The sequence below is a fragment of the Schistocerca nitens genome, chromosome 4, assembly GCF_023898315.1.
Source record: "Schistocerca nitens isolate TAMUIC-IGC-003100 chromosome 4, iqSchNite1.1, whole genome shotgun sequence".
NCBI classification, from domain to species: domain Eukaryota; kingdom Metazoa; phylum Arthropoda; class Insecta; order Orthoptera; family Acrididae; genus Schistocerca; species Schistocerca nitens.
In genome coordinates, this window is record NC_064617.1 from 93209772 (window position 1) to 93233668 (window position 23897).

The 23897-nt window shown below is 37.3% G+C and overlaps 1 protein-coding gene across 2 annotated transcripts in view; it reads right to left on the reverse strand.

Moving 5' to 3' along the window:
• LOC126252098 (G patch domain-containing protein 1 homolog) overlaps positions 1–22451 on the reverse strand; it is a 43506-nt gene extending 21055 nt beyond the window's left edge. For both annotated transcript variants that reach the window (XR_007545831.1, XM_049952957.1), the window contains exons 1-5: positions 22308–22451; positions 21640–21854; positions 12647–12798; positions 6953–7340; positions 4027–4585 (exon numbers count right to left, since the gene is read on the reverse strand). Coding sequence is in view for 1 of the 2 variants with exons in the window: in XM_049952957.1 (XP_049808914.1) it covers positions 4027–4585; positions 6953–7340; positions 12647–12798; positions 21640–21854; positions 22308–22368 (1375 nt within the window). In the remaining variant the exon portion in view is untranslated. The remainder of the gene's footprint in view (positions 1–4026; positions 4586–6952; positions 7341–12646; positions 12799–21639; positions 21855–22307) is intronic.
• Between the last annotated feature and the right edge of the window lie 1446 nt (positions 22452–23897).

Here is a 23897-nt window from a genome sequence, read left to right on the forward strand (position 1 = left end):
CACTGCAAAGATGAGTAGTGGCACTGATAAACAGCTGAAGTCACTAAATTTGAACAAAGTTCCAAGACCTAATGGAATCCCTATTAGATTTTATACCGAGTTAGCCCCCGTTTTAACCACAATACCTCAAACAAAAAACAGTCCCCGGTGGTTGGAAGAAAGCACAGGTCATGTCCCTCTACAAGTAATGAAGCAGAACTGCTTCACATAACTACTGTGTACTATCATGGACATCAGTGTGTTGTAAAATCTTAGAACTTATTCTGAGTGCAAATGTAAAAGATATCTCAAAAAGAATGACAACCTGCATGCGAGCCAGTATGGATTCTGGAAACATCAATCATTTGAAATCCAATTCATATTTTTCTCACAAGAGATGCTGAAAGCCATGGACCAGGGCAGGAAAACAAATAGAGTGTTCCTTGACTTCCAAGAAGCATTTGACGCACTACCACAAATATGTTTCTTATCAAAAGTACAATCATATGGTACAGCAATTGAGGTTTGTGACTAGATTGATGATTTCTTTGTGGGAAGTGCACAGCACATTATCTTGGATGGAGAGTCTATGACGGATGTAGAAGTAACTTGGGTGTGCCCCATTGAAGTGTGTTGGGACCCTTGCTGTTCATGTTGTATATCAATGGCCTTGTAGACACCATTAGTAGTAACCTCGAGACTTTTAGCAGATTATGCAGTTACCTATAACGAAGTACTGCCCGAAGTAAGCTGCCCAAATATTCAGCCAGATCTTGATAAGATTTCAAAGTAATGCAAAGATTGGCAACTCACTCAGAAGAGTAAAATTGTGCACTTCCTAAAATTAAAAAATGCCAACTCATACAAATACCTGGCTGTATTAATTTGTATGGATACAAAATGAAACAATCACACAGTCTCATAGTTAAAACAGGTGGCTGACTGTAGTTCAGTGGTAGCATACTAGGGAAATGCAATTAGTTTCCAATGGAGATTGCTAACGAAACACTCCTGGGACCGATCTTAGAATATGGCAGAAGTGTGTGGGACCTATACCAAACAGGACTAACAATGGATATTGGACATATACAGAGAAGAGCAGCACAAATGGTCACAGGTTTGTTTGACCCATAGGAGAGTGTAATGAAGATGTTGAAAGAACTGAACTGACAAATGTTTAAAGACAGATGCAGACTACCTCATGAAAGCCTATTTAGAAAATTTCAGGAATCAACTCTCAGTGATGAATTTAGAAATATACTACCGTGCCCTACACATCGCTCCTGCAGGGATTGCGAAGACAATATTAAACCAATTACAGCGTGCATAGAGATATTTAAGCAATTACTCTTTCCGCTCTCCATATGTAAATGGAATGGGAAAAAGTCATAACAACAGGTAAAATGGGATGTACCCTCTGCAATGTACTTCACAGTGGTTCGCACAATATAGATGCAGATGAAGGCCACTCAAAAATGTTTACAATTATAGTATTTCACTGCAGACAAATGAAGAGTGGAAATGGAACGTTTTCTACTTGCTATTTTTTCATAAAATGCATTTTCAGTGATACTGTGGTCTTGTTAGTCTGTTGCATGTCCCTAGACGTGATCTAGAAGTCAATTCATTGAGAAAGTCTTTCAAACATATTCATATAGAGGATGGACAAAATACAGAAACACCAAAACCTCAACACATCACCACACCTAATGATATGTAGGAAAACCATTGGCATTCAAAACAGCTGCCAATCATCTCGGAGAGGAGGAGGAGGAGGAGGTTAGTGTTTAACATCCCGTCGACAACGAGGTCATTAGAGACGGAGTGCAAGCTCGGGTGAGGGAAGGATTGGGAAGGAAATCGGCCGTGCCCTTTCAAAGGAACCATCCCGGCATTTGCCTGAAGCGATTTAGGGAAATCACGGAAAACCTAAATCAGGATGGCCGGAGACGGGATTGAACCGTCGTCCTCCCGAATGCGAGTCCAGTGTCCTAACCACTGCGCCACCTCGCTCGGTAATCATCTCGGAATGGATAAATAAAGTTACTGTAGGCTTTCCTGCAAAATAGTGCCAAATTAGGGTAACAATGATGGAGGTGGATAGTGATCATGCACCCTTCTCTCTAAACTAGACCACATAGAATCAATAATATTGACATCCGGTGAATGCAGTGGTCAGGGAACATGTGACAATCTGTCCTCCCATTCACAAAACCTGCAGTGTGAACAGTGGCCCTGTCATACTGAAACTCAGCATCACCATTGTGAAACAAACGGTGTATCATGAGATGGATCAGCCAAAATGGTCACTTAATGCTTGGCAGTAAAGCAACATGGCAAGTACCAGTGGAGCCTATAGAATACCACGATATGGCTGCCCAAATCATCACTGAACCCCCACCATGTTCCACTCTTTGGACGTACACTTGTCCAGAAGTTGGAAAAAAGCACAATAATACGCACAAGACCAAATTACTTTCTTCCATTACTACACAGTTCACATGTTTTATGGCTTCGGCACCACATTTTTCTATTACGGGCATCATATAACTAATGTATGGTTTTGGAATTACAGCTTGCCCTGCAATTTCCAGCTTAAGGAGCTCCCTTAATGTTGTTTTGACAGGATTCCTGGGTGACATTCACTTCTGCAGCTGTTGTCTTATTTTTCATTACAATGTTTGTCAATGACAGTCTGTCACAATCACTCAACATACACTTCATCCCCACTGTGACTTAGCGGATTATGTTCTTCTGCTTTCCCTGTACATGGTACAAGTCTTTGTCATGGTGCCTCCTGAAAGACCAAGAACTTTGGCTACCTTGGTTATGGAAACATCCACTATACATGCACCAACAATTTGCCCATGTTAAAAGTCACTTAGGTCTGACATGATGCACTTACAACTACACAGAACACTGTTCTGATCATGACTGACACTTGCAAAGTATTGACATAGTACAGGTGCCATTATACTCAAATACAACAGCAAAACCTGCAGGCTTGGCTAGCATTTGCATTTATGTTCAAGCATGCATTTCTCATTATGTTTCCACATTTCTGACTGACACTTGTGGATAGCGAATGGTCTTTGTGCCAAACTGTGCTTACCTCAGGAGTTGGAAAAGTTAAAAGATATGACCAGTGCTTTCTGTTGACTGCAGTTCTACCAGTTAAAAAAGTAATGCAGTATTTCTGTACCTGCATTTATCACAGATAAAATGTACTGACTCAGTATTAATGGCATTTTAAACAAAAACATTCTTACTGATGTTTTTGAGACTGTGGCTGTGTTCAAAACATAAGTTTCTTCTTGCAAGGAAGAAAATAGCATTCAGCCACTATTAATAATGCTATCTACTCACCCAAATAGTGTTGTTAATGGTTTCAAACCAACAGGTTCATCTTCAGATGGCTGTTCACGTATATATTACATCTGTTGCTGTTCACATTAGTTGTTGGCAAAAAAGCAGCCAACAACTAATGTAAATCACACCAAATGAATATAGATGTGAACAGGTACCTGAAGATGAACCTGCTGGTCGAAATCAGTAACAGCATCATTAACATTCTTGTAAAAACTTTCTTACTGGCACTTACAACCAGTCAGTTAGAACTTACTTTATTTTCTAATCTGTCTCATTATTTTTTGCAGTTTATGGTAAGCAGCATAATTCTGTGGCATCAGAATACCATCTCAGTCTTTTTTATATGCATCGGTTATGTGCAAACAGACAATGACTATTCTTTGTGTCAAAGGATAATTCAATTAAGAGAACTAATAAATTATGAAACAAAGTTACTGGCCTTGTACCTACCTTCAGAAGACAAAATGAGATTCTTTCCCAACAGACACACATGAAAGTAAAACCAGTACACTTTTTGCCTTTCAGAACTAAGAGCCCCTTCCTTATGCAAGGTTAAAAGGAAGGACAGGTTACTCATATCGCAGGATGAGCCCTAACTACAGGTGGGTTCCTCTCAACTCTCATCTAGAAATCTACACATTCAAGTATGGAGGCTACACAAATATCGTGAGTACAAACCTTTCCTTCCAGCTTTAACCAGGGCAGTATACTGTTCATATCGGCTCTGTTTATCTGGACGTCCTGCAAATGGACAGAACTTTGTTGCAACTGAGTTTTCAGAGAGTTTCTCAGTAATTTTTGCAGCTTCTTTGGCCAACATTTTATTCTCATCCATTTCACTTTCTTCTGAAGCTGTCATATGCATACAAGTATTGTCATTTAAAATTTGTGCCCTGTCATTAGATGACAATGCGTGTCTTTGCAGACCCATTTTTCTAAAGTTGTTCTCTTGACTTTCGTCAGGTGCAGATTCGAAACGTGTCTTGCGAACTGTATGGAATGGCTGAAAGTTTGGTGGTAACTCTGGAGGAGGGAAAAATTTCCTCGAAGAAACTGAGTGTGTGGCAGAGACAAATCCATCCAGAGTGTCTTCCTTATTATTATCCCTTCTAACTGAGTCTTTCTTCTTTTGGAGCTTCTGTGAGTCATTGCCTCCCAAACTAAAGTCATACTGAGACATATCCTCCAGTGCATATATGTCTTCATCCTCCTCTTCTAATGCTCCAACACCAAATGCCTGTAGAAATATCAAGCAAACTAATGAAATATCTAACCTTTAATTAGATAAGCACAGAAACATCAACTTGTTAAGAGAGCCATTTGAAAACTGGTAAAGCACTGGTTTAATACTCTTAGTTCCCAGCAGCATCTGCCAGTGAGGGTGCACTTATGCAAGTACATTTCTAACTGCTTCACCCTATCAGGAAATGATGTCTTGCTAAAGCAGTGAAGGCTACAATGGCAGGTTCAATGGTGACAGTTTGTGTTTACCAAATGAATTTTTAAGTCTAAAAGCAGGGAAAGAATGGCCAAAATTTTGGGAAATTAAAGATACAGAATCAATATGAATGAGTGGGTTTGTACAGGCCCTCTCTGTGTTAACTTTTTTTTTTTAATCTACCTAGCTTACTCTTGTCATCAGTTTAATAATGCCATGTACCCAAATACTGTTTAATTTTTGGAAAAGTTTGTCAGTCTTGAATAATAGAAGAAGACAGCCCTCACAATTTAAACTGACCAAGCAGTATTCATTTCCTGTAACATATTTTCATCAGTCATTGTGCAGTGTCTTAACTGCAGTTTCACTCCAGCAATACAGATCTGGATGAAACCAGAATTCAAAATCATAAATGAGATTATTTTAGTAATACTATTTCAGTCACTGTGAATTGGCTGTTTGATATAAATACCACAATTATATCATGTTCTACAACATATTATGAACATTGTGCAAAGACTTTTGTGCGTACAAACAAAAACAATAATTTTTTACTAGGAAATGTATCCATTTATTTCTGGTATAGTTGTCAATGTGATACTGAAAACAATTTTAATGATACTTCAGTGGAAACAGGCACAAGAATGGAGTAAAAAATTATTTTAATTGGCCTCATGAACAAGAATCTACACTACATACAGTCAAAATAATACATAAATATTTTTATTTTTACATATACTAAGAAAAAAGGTTAACGACCTAAATCTGCCAACTTTTCCCATTTCAAAAACTGGGAACTGAATTATCAATAAATAGTGCTGCTTCTTGACAATTCAGTTACCCATTTTAACTGGGAGAACCTGGAATACTTTGGGCGCTCAATCTTATTTTCTTAGGTCAATGCCAGCCTTGAGTGATCAAACAACACTACGTGCAGTACCACAGTAGTATGCATAGTGAATGTTGTACTTTACTTTGCTGTGACCTGTTTGGTATTAAAATGAGTTACAATGCAGTTTCTGTTGCATTTAGCCGTTTGTGTAACTTTTATTTTCAAAGTTTTACTTTCACTTTCACTGATGGTCAGTAGGAGTCACAAATCACATGTGGCTAACCGCATAAGGGAAAGTGATATCTACTCCATCTGCAATGCTTATCTTCCCAAGGCACTGGGTGATGTGACACAGTTGTTGAAATATTGAACATTAGTTGGTCCAAATCTCTATCCACGGATGCAAATTAATGTTCCATTGTGGTGACAAGTGACTAGTGCATGCTGGGATATCAGCACAACATGTTGTTTGTTTTAATTTTGTGTTGTTTTATTTGTGACATGCTGATGTTCCATGCCACGTTTCATTTGATGCAACATTACTAAGTGACTTTCAGTATTATAACAAGCACATACCACTAATAATGTTACAGGTTCCAATGATGAGAGTGTAGATCTGCCAAAACTGGTCATGCTAATACAAAGAATTGCTAGCTCTGGTTTCGGGTTGTGCGGAAGTTGAATGCCCACTGGAATCAATGGATCTCAATGGCTAATAAAGGTCAGTGTCAATGCAGCACTGCACTCGCCTTTTGAGTGTGCCACCGTCTCGCTACGTGGATACACTGGCCAATAGTGTCCTTCATGGCCAGCATAAATACCACCATGCCTCGACTACTCAGTCAATCATGTTCTTTGTCTGACAGTGTTCGTTACTATCACCACCGTACTACTCACTACTTGCCAATGGCTTTGCTTGATATTGGCTTTCCTCTCTGCTATCAATTTAGATTGTGGATCGTAGTTGACCTGTTGACAGTGTTGTCGCAAAAGTTTGTCACTACTCCACTGTAGCCTAGATTGCTATTGCCTAGCTCTTGTTATGTCGGGTCCACCGTTTGTCTAACCTGTTGCTCAACTTCAGCACGATTTTAAGTCCCGATCGCAGGCGGTCTACCCACCGTGTGGCGTCTTTGTTCCTTGCCTGTCCTCTGATGTGTGCACTGATATCCGGCAACTCATAGATGTAGCACTAGCAACGTTGGCTAACGTGACTCTTCAAGAATAATACAACTTTCAGACCACCCCCAAAGTGATGAAATATCTAACATATATCTTTTCACAATTGTTCAAGGCAAAGTGTAAAAATAGTGCATTAAAAATATTCACCTTACCTGTCCAGATATTGACACCTTCTTATTTTTTTCATTCATTATAAGTGAAGATGGCTGGAAAAGGTTGATATGGCTAGACAAAACTGATCTTCTGTCTAAACCAGAGTATCCAATGCCAAAGCAGTTGTCTTTGGGTTTGCACAAAAAAGGTTCATAGTCATCTGGGGCAAATGTAATGTTCTCGTCTTCTTCATCTGAAGATTCACTACTATTTCCACTCGAATTATAACCGTCAGTCGATTCTGGAGGAGCACAACCGTAAACCTTCTTTGTCATTTTCAAATGTTCTTTTCTACTTTGCTTCTTCTCCTTCTTAGTAAGACGAGGACCAACACCTTGGCCTGGCTTCCATCCCATACGTTTCAGAAGCTTAATGCCAATTGTGTCCCTGCATGAAGAAATAATATTTGTGCAAAACAAATTCCTAAATGTACTAAATCTGTACTAACGATTCCCTTGCAAAGATCTAAGTACTCTAACAATTACCATCGAACACACAAAAATAAAAAATAAATAAAAATAAAGATGGAAGAGCGCAGGAAAAAGAGGAAAAAATTAATGTAAAGTGAGAGATAGTGTTCCATACTACTTTCACCTTTTATCACATGATGGTGGTTTCATTTCTTTACAGGTTCCAATTTCCACAAGCATATTAAATGAAATCAATAATAAATCAAAGGAAATTACTAAAAATATAGTTATCCTGCATGCTGCACAGCTGATGTGACACAAGATGTGTTTTGAAAATTGTGTTCTTACACATAAGAATATAAAATGTGTGAGTGAGGTGAGGTTCAGGTTAAGACAATGGTGCTTCACATTACTTAGAAATATTTTTAACAGGCTAAACAACACTTTGCATTGGTCAGCTTTTGCAACTTTTTGACAGCACTTACAAGTTAATTCTATGCACCTAAATTGAATGCAAGGAATTATACACTGTCCGTTTCAGGAAGGGCAGCAGCATAAGAGCTAGTGGTACCTCTAGGGCATATACTGTGACAATTTGGAAGTCTGCACACTTCCAAATGCTGTATTCCAGATAAAATTTATGTTCTTGTGTAAGAGACAGGTAGTATTTTTTACATTATGCGAGGTGAGTAATCAGTGGGATGTCCATTTCACTGAATAATTCAGTTTTATTTTGTGAATATTTTTTGAATTTTCCATGTTCTGCAGACTGCTAAAAATATGGAACATCAATTAACATAAAATCTCTGGTAAAAAACTAATAAAGCTTTTTGTGCTTTATAAGATGCATAATAGTAATACTGCCACACAATTTCTCTCCCAAGCACCTCATAGCCAAATAAGTGCTTGTATGACTTTTACTTTGCACATTCTTACTGTCATAAGACAAGAGAAATTGCCTAGTTCTGTATTCTACCATAAAATGATCCAGGATCATTATCCATTATATGATACAACAGGATAGAAAACATTTTCACTATTTTCAGTATAAGAGTCGGTTTCCTCAAAAGTTTTTATTTCAATACTTCAATAATCTACATATAATAATTATTAATTTACAACCAAACATCGGGCAAAGTGAGAATCCTGAACTCATTGAGTATTCTTTTTTTCTCTATATATTCTTGTACATTTTATCCACTCAGTCTCTTCTATAGAAATTTGCTTTCAAACTACCATTCTCCCTCAAAGTGTGTGTCCACACATACACATAAAGTCTTTGATTCTCTCTCTCTCTTTCTATCCCCCCCCCCCCTCCCCTGCTTCACTGTTGCTAGACTGGGCAGTCAAACTTGATGAGTAACAGATATCCAAAACCTGAGCAGCTGTCACCACTAACTTCGCTATTGTTTCTTCTGTATAATAATTTGTGATCTGTCACACTATAATTTACCTTAAATAGAAGATCTTTCATATATAGTTTAATTTTCCCTTATGTCACTCAAAAATGCTGCTGCAAACACTGCTAAGCCCAGTATGTGTGTCTCAGTTTCCTATATGTTTTTGTTATAACTCATTACCTTTGACACAGAATGATTTTGTACAGGTCAACTGCTTAAATCAATGCTTTTGCCATTCATTTGTCATGACTGAAGGTGAATGCATTCATCTTCTTCGCACAGTATTTTGGCTGTGTATTATTTTCTCACCTTGGAGTGATTCCTGAATAATGATGTTAGTTTGTGGATGGCACACCCTTTTCTGTCACCACGGTTGCACCTTCGTCTAGGTGTAATGGTAGATTACATAGGGGGATGTGTGAGTGGCGGGGGAGGGGGGCGATGAGGGACAGCATGCACCATTATCCACTGTCTTTATTTCCAATCAGTCACATGGCCACTTCCAGAATTGTTACTGGATCTGTGCCATGTCTTCAGTAGCCTCACAGATGGGTTTCACATTTTACCCATTTGATGCACATTGCTGCTGTTAAAGTTATCATTTATGTAAATTATTATGGTGTCTTCTTGCAGTAAAAGCCTTAAATCAGCAGTATCTGCTTTGTAAAATAGTCTCTAAGTTATATTGACACAACATTTTTTTGTAAGTTCCGAAAAATCATAATTTTCCAACTCAAAACTGATCACATGTTATGGATTACTGTGAACAGTTCCAAGAAACAAACACATATATAAATGCGCATACATGTGAAAGAGAAGTTAGTAACAGAAAATTTTCTTCTAGAAACAGCAGAGTTCCTTAACTGCTCCTCTTCATTTTTCTTGTTGCCAGTGTCAAATTAAGAGAGAGAGAGAGAGAGAGAGAGAGAGAGAGAGAGAGAGAGAGATATTCAGAAAATCATTCAAAACACATAGCTAATCTTCCTGAATGAAGTAAAGAAACTGCATAAAACATATAATTCAAGTGCCATATTACAAAGAGTATTGACCTCTTTCAGAACAACTATTACAATTAGTCAACTTATGCAGTGATAACATCTCTGGACAGTTATTTAAATGAGACCAAATACTGGTAACTTTGTGAATTTCTACCTCTGAACAAGCTTTCTCATAAGTGAGACTTCCGTAAAAGCCTGAGGTCCATGCTTGTTATGGCCAGGTTAACTAGTTATCCAGAGAACTGCTGCAATCATCAAAAGGTTGCCCATCATAAAGTAAGAGGATTTAAACAGATTGCTGACAGCTGCCATGTGACATAGCACTCCTATTGCCTCAGTGAAAGGAATGGTCTGGCATGGTGTGTGATCATACTGACACACTGCCTTGTACTTCCTGACTGACTGACACATGTAAATAAAATGGGCAAGACGTGAGGTCTCCAATTCATTTGCTGCATCACATTAACAAAATGGGTAGAATAAGATTCACAAGTCCAATTTTGATTCGAGAATATATTCCCGTACGTGTCATATCACATCTGGTGCTCTCCCCCTCCCTTTTTTTCCTCCCTCTCTCATACGTTAGTTGCTGGTTCTTCAGGTCTTGGGAAATAGATCTACATCTTGTGAGCATGGAAATGAATTGTTTTCGTTACTAATTACAATACACATGTGTAAAAATTCTGCAGTGCTGTAAATCAAACCAGAAGAGGAAAAATCCATGCAAAAATCAACAACTGGCACACACAAACGGAAAGGGAGGAATACACTACAGAAAGCTACTCATAATGAAAGAAATGGTTAATATAGTGACCTAGAGCAAAACAGGCTAGAGAAAGTCAATCATATCCCCTTAGCCACCGCAGTCAATTATGTATGCGAAGGAAGTATCTTATAAAACTTATGATGTATATGTGTTACAGTTTATGAGACAGGAAACAGATAATTTAGTTATTTATTTATCCAATAAACGTCTTACAATGATATAGGAATTGTCATGGTAATACAATGAAAATCAGTAGCTCGAAATACACACACATCGAATATATAATGATGCTTTATGAGGATAGGATAACCAAAGTTACTCTGTTACACATCTCTTTTTCAAATTACACACAGCAACTACAGTTCTTAGATTTGTCAACAGTTCCAATAGTGATTACCGTTTGTGAACGTATTTACAATACCTCAGCATTTGATTTCTGTGATTTCTCACAGGGATCGAATGTTCCATAGTACGCGAAAGATTTTATGTTTATTATTTCACTTCAAAACACAACTCTCATCTGCAATGAACACAATAATTTCCACTTCTGAACATTGTCAAATGAAATAGCAAAATAATGGTCTGCAAATAGTTCAAAAGAACATTTGCACTTAAAAATTAAATACCCATCCACTATACTACTACTACTACTACTACTACTACTACTGTTTTTTTTATTTGAGTCAACTGAAAATTGCAGTATCATCCATTCTCTTTGACTCGTGTTGTGTGGTATCATACTGGATCGAGTTTGCAGGTAGCATGTTGTAGTGTTTGGTAGTGCTCTCTTGTATTGGATGTTTATATTTTGAAGTTGTTTGGTAGGTACATTAGTGAGTCATTTGACATTTCTGATTTGATATTATTGGAAGAGTTTGTGCCAGTTTGCTAGTGAGTTACCTTGAATTTGCTTATTGTGGCTGATGGATTCATGTTTGTGTTCGGAATTATTAGTTCCATGTGTTTCTTATAGTCTGAGATATAATACTATTTATCTTTTTTGGCAAAAAATTTACGAGTAGGTAATTTCTTGCTGCAGTGGATGAAGATATGTTGTATACTATTAAGTTCCTATAGTTATTTGGACTGATCGCAGAGGCTTCGGCCGGTGAGAATTTTTTGTTTTGATTTTACCATGATTGTTTATGTTCACAATTGTTTGTGTATACTTAAATTGGTGACGATGTACGTTTTTATGAATTTTGGGGTTTTTCTTGCCAATCTCTGGTAATTATGTTGGATTATGGTTGCTAGGTAACATGGATATTGCTTTATCGTCATTGGTTAGGTTACATGTTTTATACCAGTTAGGTGTGTGAGTTTTGCTTTGTTGTACTGTGACTTCATTTTAGATAGATATGGTAAGTGAATGTTTGGATAACAGGTTTGACAATTTGAGTGTATTGGTCTTTGGTACTGCAAACATACTTTTAGCTGCCATATAGGTCAACTGAAATTTGTAGTATCAGGTTTTGGAGGTTCTTGTATGTTTGTTATGCTGAGGGCTTCAGATGAACAATATAGGTCAAATGAAATTTGCAATCACAGTCCTTGATTTGTGTGAAGGTTGCTTGGTATTGAGTGCTACAATGAACCATAAAGTTCAAGTGAAATTTGCAGTACTGGGTTTTCACACTGTGTGTGGGTTATTGCTATTGTTGTCTCTGTTTCAGCTATATAGGTCAAGTAAAATTTACGATTCCCATTGTTTAGTTTTTGCACTTTTTGGTTGTCCTATATGGTGAGAAATCCATGTGCTTCATTTTTGGGTTAAGATTTGATTTGGAATGATGTCATTATTCTTATTGTCGTATACTTAGTCTACCCCTGTCCAAAATCACCTACTTCCCATGGTTGTCCCATCAGTTTCATTCTCTTGCTGGAGTTAAATATTTTTCATGTTATTTACGTTTGTTCATGGGTGTAATGAGTGAAGTCAAGCTTGCCACGATGTATACATTGATCATGTCATGAGTCAAAGCTGAGAGAACAATATTACAATAGCCCTACAAAATACATAAACATTACTCTGTAGGGTGCAGAGTACAACAACTGCGCAAACTGTTAGTTCTCAGTTTTTATCCAACAAAATACTACATAACGATATATGAACATTTACCTTGCTGGCTGTAGCAGCTGCTTTAAAACTGGCTCTCCTGGAATGGGTCCAGTTGCTGGGCCCACCCTCTCTCTTTTTCTTGCATTGAGGTGATCAGCATAGTCACTTGTTGAACGGAGAACCTTTGGAGCTATGCCAAATTCACCTACATCCTGTAAAACATAATCTATATTTAAGATGAGTGATATACAACCAGATTGAGATTTTCACTCTGCAGCGAAGTGTGCGTTGATATGAAACTTCCTGGCAGATTAAAACTGTGTGCCAGGAAGTTTCATACAACCAGATATTTGTCAACTATCTAAGGTTGCAGAGACAATCAAATTCATTACTTGCATATTTGTGACATACCATGTCAACATTCATCATAGAACAGGAAAGTTGGTGAATCTGAACTGAAAATGGGGACATATGATGTATGTATGTTCAACTTAACACATACGTAAAACATGTAGACATTAGACTAACTTCTGAATGTGTGGTGTGATTCAAAATTCTATTATAAATTTCAAATGGTCGCTAAGGCCAATGAACGGATAATACAGGTAATACAATACCATGTCTCAAAAAAAAAATGTATTTCCAGATCTGTGAAACTGTCAGTACAGAGGAGTATCCACTTACTGCCTCCAATGAAGCCCACTGCCATGAGCAGTATCTTCAGCCTCACTGTTGTTAGCCCTTACAGACTTAGACTTTGGGGGGGAACCCTATCTGCTTTGACGTGGGCCATTGTGTCTTAGCCCAAGCAGAATAGCACCTCACTAACAGAACTAATAGAAGGGAAAAGCATCCCTTTATCAAACATCATACTGATAAGATACTTACAAATAATGCAAATTCTTTTAACTCGTACCCTGAAGTGAGAGTGAGGTACCAAAATTCCTAAACCACACCCTTAGCTTTCTGCTATCCATTCAATCTCTGTAATATAATAAAAGTACAGTAGTCATCTAAGCAAAGATGGTTTGAACACCATAGTGACTTCCTGGGCAGAGTCTTATTTGAGGTTGTATGTTCTTATCTTTCTTCAACCTCACACTTGTTCCATCAAACATTGGCAGAATGTGTGATTTGAACTACAGTACAATTTGGCATTTCTTGTGAACATATATCATTACTATGGACGAAAGTCATTTTTATGTTAGTGAAATAAACTAAAAAAACTGTTTTACCACAGTCAGTATCCATAATCACCTGTCATTATCACATGTATGCATGAAGGTATCCTTTGTAAAAAATGGATTAAGCACACTGCCAGAATCATTCATTTCTGTCACATCACTGGTGCAACACACCTACATAGTACAAGAAAAGATAATATGTGAGATGGCACAACTGACTTTTAAGTTTTGTGCAGCAATCTGTACTGGTATATGAACAGTACCCATTAGGCAAAGTGGGCAATTGCAAACTATTTGCAGAGATAACATCAAATGTGTTACTGATGGATCTGCTGTGGGACAGAGGGGCCCTAAAGCTACTTCATTAATCAGATCATTTGGATGCCCTCCCAACCAAAAATTATTCCAAATTCCACAGACGTATTACAGTACTTCAACTAGTGTATTATTCTCATCATGTACATGGTCTTAATTCATGTAAGTTTCTTACCTCTTTATTTCCTGGATCTTTCTGCTGTCTTTTTACCTTCTCTTCTCTATTTGTATTTTGTGTTATAAAGCTCTCTCTGCCCTTCTACCGAAATGTTCAAATGTGTGTGAATTTCTAAGGGTCCAAGCTGTTGAGGTCATCGGTCCTTAGACTTACACACCTCTTAAACTAACTTATGCTAAGACCAACATGCACATCCATGCCCGAGAGAGGACTCGAACCTCCAGCGGGAGGGGCCTCGCAGTTTGTGACATGGTGCCTCAAATCGCGTGGGGCCACTCTGTGCGGCCCTTGTACCCCTAACTTTGTGTACAGTGATGTCCACAAGGAAGTGTATAGGATGCAAGATAATGGGAAAAAAACTGCAATTATCATTACTAAGTTTTGCAAATGAATAATTTATTTTGTATAAACAGTTTCAGAGAAATTTTAAAGTTCTCGATAAGATGCACACCTGTCTGCAGACAAAATGTTATAACGACCTATATGTATACCTCACATCCTCACATCATAGCATTGTACAATGGGTAAGCTAAATTTGAAAATTTTTAAAATGAAAACAAATTGAAATTACATTAAAAATTGCAACATAATGTTTCTCTCAGTAATCTTCTATTATCTGTAGGCATACTTTAGATCAATTTAACTGTTAAAGACATGTAATTTAAACTGAAACTAGTTTCAGCTCTCTGAGACTGCAGATATATGTGCAAGTTACGTTCATGTGTGTGTGTGTGTGTGTGTGTGTGTGTGTGTGTGTACTGCTGATAAAAGCCTTAATGGCCGAAAGCTATGAGTGTGTGAATCTTTTTATTGTGCCTATCGCGACTCAGCATCTCTGCTATATGGTGAGTAGCAACTTTCCTTCTTTGGTATCAGTTCTAAAATAAGAATACCCACAGATTCTCAGTTTATAAAATATGTCAAGGCCTATAAGAAAATATATAGATAGGTAAATGCAAAGGCAAAGCTGCCTAGAAATGATTACATAATAAGAATGTCAGGTAACAAATCAAAATCTGTGTGGGATACTGTAAAAAGTGAAACAGGGAAGATACATGAACAGCAGGAAATTACTCTTACAAATGCTTATGCTCAATAGTGACAAAAATGGCCTGCCAAATTACATAAATGATTGGTTTATAAATGCTTCCCAAAAACTTAGCTTAAATTTCAGTAATAAGGTTAAACTTAGGTTTTACACAGAGTATACAGCATGAGGTTAGATCCATCTAACGAGCATGAAGTTGTAAAGGTGATTAAAAGTCTTAAAAGCAAAATGTCAGCTGGTGTAGACAATGCAACAGTGTCACTTATAATCCATACTGCTTCACAAATTGCAAAGTCCTTGTCTCACGTTAATTTATCATACACTGAGGGTGTCTTCCCCGAAAGATTAAAAATATCGAAAGTGATACCTTTATTCAAGTTTGGAAAAATGATGATGATGATATTTGGTTTGTGGGATGCTCAACCACATGACTATCAGCACCCATACAAATTCCCAATCTTTGCAATGTCCAGTCTTGCCACTTTTCCCAAATGATGAAATGATGACACCAACACAAACACCCAGCCCCTATGCAAAGAAAATCCCTGACCCAGCCGGGAATTGAATCCAGGATCCCGTGATCCAGAGGCAACAACGCTAGCCACTAGACCATGAGCTGCAGACTAAATGTGGAAAAAGGCATAAAGCTGAGAATTACCATCCTATTACACTCCTCTTGGCACTTTCCAAAGTAACTGAGAGATTAATGAAACAATGAATTTGCCAAATACATATACAAGCACAGCCTACTGGATAGTAAGCAGCATGACTTTCAAACTGGAAGAAGAACAGGACAGCAATGAATGATTACACTGATGAAATAGTTAGTAATTTTTATAACAATGAGAGTGTTAGTGTTAATTTAGACCTTTATAAAGCTTTTGATGCAGTTACTCATGAAACGCTTTTAGGTAAGTTGGATGCTGTGGAGATAAAAGCTATAGAAAACAAATGGATTCAATCATATTTCATAAAGATATTACAGGTTGTGGAGCTCAAGTCAGCTCATGCTAATCATAAAATCGCATTAGTATCTGATGCAGGGAAAATCAAAATAGGTTTCCTCCAGGGTAGTGTGTTAGGCCCCCTTCAGTACCTAAACTATAAATGATATACAAACCTCAGACGCTGCCCCCAAGATCATGTTGTTTGCAGATGACACTAGTGTAATAGTGAGTGATGTTAAGGAATCTCTATCCACCACAACTAATGAAGTCCTCACATTAATGGTTAATTACCAATAGGCTGCCCTAAATGTGAAGAAAACTAACTTTATATACAATTTGGGAAGAAGAGTCAAAACAAATATCTCCATCTGGTACTGGGTAGAGATGAGTTAGAAGGGGTATGTTGCACAAAACTTTAAGAAATGCATGTTAAGCATGACTTAAACTGGAAAGACCGAGTATCTAATGCCTTTCAGAAACTCAGTTCTGCATGTTTTGCTCTGAGCATTATTTCTAAAGTTTGCTCCCAGATGTTGACTGAATGGCTTATTTTGGTTACTTCCAGTCCCTTGTAGCTTATGGAACAGTTTTCTGGGGTAAAATTATTAATCACATAAGTGAAATTTTTACATTACCGTAAAGAGCTATTCGAAACTTGCCACACAACTCGGCTAGAGCTCACTGCAAGCCCCCTATTTACGAAGTTGTGTTTCTTACTGTTCTCTTCGCATAAATATATTAGGGCAATAATATATTAGTGGCAACACTGCTGCAACATGAAGATGTACATCCCAGGGCATGCACACTCTCTGTATCTTATAGCAGAAGGCCAGCTGAAATAGTGCAGTGAGTGGCAATGGTTGTGTTTCAGTCAGTTGCAGTGTGTACCATGTGACAGGGTGGGAGGCCAGTTCAAGTGCCCAAACAGAATGTTTCAGAAACACGAACAACATGCATGGATCAAGACAAGTGGCATGTCATTGGAGTGCACAACATTTTCAGAGATTATGAGAGGCTTGATGAGATGCAGCATTGCCACACTGTACAGTGGCTAGATAGGTGAATGTTTTGGGATGGCAGGGATTTCATTCAAGATCAGCCCTGTTCGGGACATCCACCTATGGTCAACATGACAGTTAAGCTCCTTGCCTCTTCCTATATGTGAATTGCCAATGAAACGCATACAATCATCCTTCATGACAATGCACAATGCCATATAGTAAATTCTGTGCAGGAGCTCCTGTGTATGTGAGGCTGGGAGATTCTGGAACATCCACTTGATATGAGTCAGTGCAGTTATGACCTACATGCCAAAATGAAGGAATCTCTTCATGGCATATGCTGCATCACAAGAGGCAACATCACCCATGCCAAAGAACAGTCATTGACACAGATATATGCAATGACAAGTGTACAGCACCTTCCATCTGTGTGGGAGTAGGTGATTATACTGAAGGCATGTAATATGGTGAGCATGTCAATAAAGACTGGTATGAATTATAAATGTGCTCGCACTACTTTTTATAGAACCTATGTACAAATGTATGTTGATTACAAAAGCTAGACTTGGTGACCTGCTAACCAACTCCAACTACCACAGCTATGGCTCCCTCCACATAGAACAAGTTAGACCAAACTGCACTCAAAGACATGTGAGCCACTTTGGTGTCTTTTTTTATAATGCACTCCCAATATACATACAGAGATTGTAGAAGAAAATGGTGTTTACATCAGAGTTAAAATCATTTCTTGTGAGAAGTCTTTCTGCAATGTAAATGAATATGTTACCTCATAGGATTACTAGGCCTTCAGTCATTGCTGGGTTCTTTTGATTCTATTAACTGATGTACCATCAGTGCTGTACAGAGCAAGGTAGTGTAGTGATTAGCACACTGGACTCACATTCGGAAGGATGACAATTCAAACGCATGTCTGGCTATTCTGATTTAGGTTTTCCATGATATCCCTGAACCGCTTCAGGAAAATGCCAGGATGACTCCTTTGAAAGGGCAAAACTGACTTGCTTCCCTAAGCCGATGGACCCGATTACCTCACTGTTTGGGCCACTCCCTCAAATAAACCAATCAATCAGTGCTGTGTTTGTCAAGGTGAAGAATGTTTCTGCAGTTGGTCTTGTATTTCCTCTGCTTCAGATGTGGTGCAACACAATTCTGCTGAGGAAGGATCTGGTGCTAACTTAATTGCAATGGTTGTAGTGTAGGCAGGTTTTTGTGTGCTCATGCTTCATACCTTTTGGCAATAGTATAAAACATTTACTTTTTTAGGGGTGTTATTAAAAGTTTCATGTGTTACCTACATCACTGACTGACTTATTGTGCATTTTGCACACTTATGCAGTGTTTTTTAATTTGTTCATGTGTTTTTACTTTCAAAATTTCTTTTCATTTATTTACTTATAATGCATATTGCACTCACAATGTAGATAATGTGTTTTGTTATTTCCCTTCCAATCATGTACCAAGCAAGGAGGGCTACTCCAGTATTAAGGGGGTAGGACGTCAAACGGGCAACTTGGAGCAGGAGAGGCACCACAGGGCATTTTAATTTCCACTGTCTATACTTCTACAAATAAATTCATAAAACTTTGACAGTATGACCAGGAAGGATTCAGGATTCATATTCATATCTGTGGAAGCTCAAAAACGTAACAAAACACATTTTTTTACATGTGAAATTTCATCATTTTTTTCATTTACTACTGGCTGCATTTTTTGCTATAGGTACACTTTTCTTCCTAAGTAAGAGAGATTCTTCGATGACTTTTGCACAGCATACAAACCATAGTTACAGATGTATGAAACTCTAGAAGTTATTTAATTTATGAAAAAATGAATGAATTGTTACACTTTAAACTCCATGTTTAGAAAAAACTCAAGTTTTATAGTTAATTATCTCAATTTTTCCACAGGTTTTTAATATATTTGGAAAATTCTAGAGTTTCATACACCTGTAACTACTGTTTGTATGCTATGAAAAATTCATCGAAGAATCTCTCTTACTTAGGAAAAAAAGTGTACCTATAGCAACAAATGCAGCCAGTACTAAGTGAAAAAAACGATGAAATTTCACATGTAAAAAAAGGTATTTTGCTACGTTTTTGAACTTTCATTGTGATGAGTGTGAGTCCTCAATCCTTCCTGGTCATGGTGACAAAGTTTTATGAAATTATTTGCAAAAGCATTGACAGTAGAAATTAAAATGTACTGTGGTGACTCTCCTGCTCCAAGTCGGCCCGTTTGACGTCCTACCTCCCTTAATGTACTGGACTCACACTCAGGAGGACCGGGGTTTATTCCGTTTCCCTGTTTGGTCATCTTGATTTGGGTTTTCCTTTCATTAGGCCATGGCCGATTTCCTGACCTATCCTCACCTTTTCCACCCTATCTTGTAAAACTTTCATATGTTTATATTACTTCTGCTTCTTTCTGACATGTCCAATACAACTGTAACAAATGGTCTATGGGTGACTACATAGTAAATATGCAAATACTTATGCTGTATTATCATTACTCTTTTTATTCTTTTTTTATTATAGAATTTCATAGGTCAGGATTATACATTCTGACTTTTCCCTTTCAATAAGGTTAACTGAATAAAAAGTAAAAGAGTTAAATATGTTATGTATTAGTTTAGAGACTGTAAAACTCCAAAAGCACATGTCTGAAACTAGTCATGAAAAAATATAAGTAAATTTGAAAAAATTTTGACTGGCCATCATTCTCTCACGTCGCTATTATGATACCTGAAGTGTGAGAATCAATATTTACCTAATTAATTACAGGCAGCTCAATGTTAGTAGCTCTTTACAAATTTGTATCTTTACTGTTGGTATATTATTACTTCAAAGTCATTGTCTATACCCTGCTTCCTTTCTGATGCACGACATGGAGCCATCTTTTCTTCAGCTCAGTGCCCCTTCCTCTTTCTTTGGAATTTTTAGAAACTTCAAAAACTAAGGATTTTACCAAGGGTTTAAATTTGTATGAATGGCAGCTTGCACCAGTAACTCTCCTTTTGATCCTCACTATGTAGCTGCACATCTTCAGTTACAATACTTGTAATGTCTGTAGGGAGTCAAAGGGCTGATGAGTCTTTCTAAGCACTACATAATGTAAATTATTGTGTCAACTAGATATCTTAACATTTTTAGTTCATCTTTTAGAGTAATGATTTCTTACAGTAGTGCCCCCGCCAACAGTTCTTTTAATTCATACTTTTAATAACACACGTTAACAGTTCAAACAAGTGAACCACTGGCACTTATCTTCTTTAAAAAAATTGAATGAACTGTCAGCTACAACTAACTAATTCTGTACTCAAAATGAAGTAACTTTGAAATTCTGTGACCACAATCAACCACACATGTACATCAAAGTCTGACAAAATTGGGGGAGGGAGAGAACATATATTTTCTTATGGAATGCAATAATTTGCATTGATAAAGAAGACTGTTCATAAAATACCTTCCAGCAGTATTCTAAGAATACAGGGTTGTTCTAAATGATGGACTCATTTTCAAAAATTTGTATGTATTTAAGTACAAATCCAAACTGAACAAGCTTTATACCAATGAAAAGAGAAAGCTTCAAAGTTTTGGGTGGGCAGTGATGGTTTCAGAAGCAGCTGGTACAGTTCAAGCGGCAATATGGCTGTTATTCCATTTCACTGTCAGTTGTGAGTGAGATAGAGACTGTGGGGCACAAGGTTTTCTGTGTTCTCAAATTTGCAAAAAAGTGAGTTGCAAATTGCAGCGCAGCAGGCATTTCATACCAAATTTGGTATTCTACCATCAACTCACAAAAGCATTAGCCATTGGTTTAAGCAATTTAAAGAGACTGGGAGTGTATGCAAAGGAAAAAGTACAGCCGATCACATGTGTTAGAGGATGATGATCAACAGATTCAAGAAAGTTTTGTGCACAGTCAAAGTAAGTCTACCAATAGTGCCAGTCGAGGACTTGGAATACCCTGACCAACTGTATGGACAGTTCTGAGACGGCATTTGCTGTACAAGCCCTACCGATTATAACTTGCACAGGCTCAAATTGATATAAAGCTTGTTCATTTTGGATTTGTACTCAAATAAATATGAAGTTTTGAAAATGGGTCCATCATTTAAAATTTTATAACCATGTATTTTTACATTGATGGGTGAATTGCTTTAGAAATTAGTTCTACTGCTCTAATTTTTCTGTTTTCAAGGGAGTTCAAAATTTCATCTCTGGTAAAGGGACCACCGGTAGTCTTCATTACATTTTTCTGTGTCTTAGTTTACAATATTTGAAATTTATTTATGTATTTACTCCAACAACAAATCTCACCTCACTGATAAACATGGTAAAATTTAAAGTCTATATTTACCTCATCATCCATAAAGTCTTCTGGTTTCTGAATCTTTCTCTGTGCCTTGTCTGATCGAGAGGACTTGAAGGTTGATGGTGTCCATCCTTCCAATGAGCCAACAGTATTAAAGAAACCAGCAGAAAAACCTCCAGTAAAAGCTCCATGAAACCTTTGTTTGCTATTCCTAGCAACAATTTCTTCCAGCCTGAATGGCTTTTTCTTGGGAACAGCATCTAAAATTAGAGTAAAGCACAGGGTTACAATAGTATTCGTGGTATGATGAAGGACCTATGACAACTGATATGACAATCAATACTCACATTGGGCAGCTGGGAAGAATAGCCTGAGCTTATAATACTAGAGATTTTATTACGTACAAATTTTAAAAAAATTGGTTTGGCAATATATACACAAGCAGTACTTTCTGCAAGAAACAGAAGTTATGTTTCTATATATGAAATGACATTCGTCCAGCAGGAGACTTAGATTACTACTTGTAAATAAATCATCTAGCACGAGTCTTCATTGTGTGTTGCTTGTTTCACTATGTACTCCTTCTCATATTTTTGATTTAACAGATGAAAGTTGGCGTGACAGCACATAAAACATTTGGTTTCTTTTAAACCACATCGTAACAGTGATCATAATACAAGCACTACCAAAAGGATAACTAGTTTGCAACGAACCTTCATCTAAAGGGTCTAGAGGAGTTCCATATTCAACGTAGTCCTCATCTGAATCAGACATTATTCAAAAATCCCGAAATTTACATTACTTCACTAGTAATCTGTTTGTCAACAAATCAAGCACACACAACATACTTAATCACCATCTCTGGATACGTTGTCGCAGAAACTCCGTAAGTAACTTCGCAGAACCTAAAAGCAGTTCTTGTTTTGTAGCAAGATTGTGAGCTCGTGAGATGCCGCTGTCACTGCTTTTCACTTATTCTAATTTTAAATTTTCTTATAAGTATGCTGACAGTTTCCTTATTGTTTTTTTTCCTTAGTACGCTAACACACTTGACGCTCTTCGTTAGGAACTTGAGTTTTAAAATTTCTTATTTACATCTTCTGTTCCTTGTTAATATCATGAAATTTCAGAAATACGTTAAAAATATACTTCCTACATTGAGAGAATCGTACAAAATAATGTAAGCTGACCCGCAGAAAAATGTAAGGGAGCAATGGATACAGCGAGATGGAAACTAAAATGAGGATGATAATGCGAGACAGGTCAAGGACTATCGGCGATAAAAGTTCTCATGGCATTACCGATGGAGTTTAACGACAATCAAACGTTATAAAATGACCAATACAGTGATAATTGCTTCGGCAGTCTTAAACCAATGTGCAACACTTAGGGAAAAATAGTTCTGGACAGTGCGTCACAGAATAATCAGTGATTCTCCCGATTCAGTACCCATGTTTCATCGTTATGTCCCATATCTGGTTTAATCAAAGTGATGAACAATGTAGATAATCAGATGTGACGGTTTTGTACAAAGGATATAAGGGCACCAATGGAAAAGATTCATAATGTGGCATTAGAAGATCATTGAAAACTGGTGCTGTAAGGCACAACATACGGTCTTCAATTTGTCTTCGACTTTAGTTCAAAATGACAATCATGTATAAACTCAAATACAAACAGATGTTGCTGGGTCCTTTCATAAATGCGTTCCCTTGCAACTATGACAGTAGTACGCAAATGCAAAGGTGTCATCGCCATGCAACTTGATAGACGTTAACCAGTAGCATAGTTTTTGTTAATTTACTACAAATTCAGGATTATGTCCCGAAATAAGCTGAAAATGTACAGCTATTTTTAATCCTAATGACAATGTTGGTTCTTTGTTTTGACTGTTATTCCTACAAGCAACTGTGGAATGATTCTGCTTCTTATTTACAAATTATCCTGCTAAACGATTAACTATCGAATGTTTTATTGTAGCTGTCAACAGAAAACATCGTTTGCAAAGACCCAGGAGCGCACGGGAATATTATGCTACAGTTTTAGTGTTATCGGCACATACGCCTTACTACTTACACTTTAAACAATTTATTTGTCACTATTACCCTATACAATTTGGCATTACAGAGCTTCATGTTCTCATTTCCTGAGAAAAGTATGAAACTATATTCCTCATAAAACAAGTTGCTTAAGAATTTAAATCTGTTTCCGCTACATGAGAATTTGTCACAGCACGTATTAGGAAACAAGTGACAGATAACTCAGACTAAGAATTCATAATGTTACTCTGACATTCTTATTCA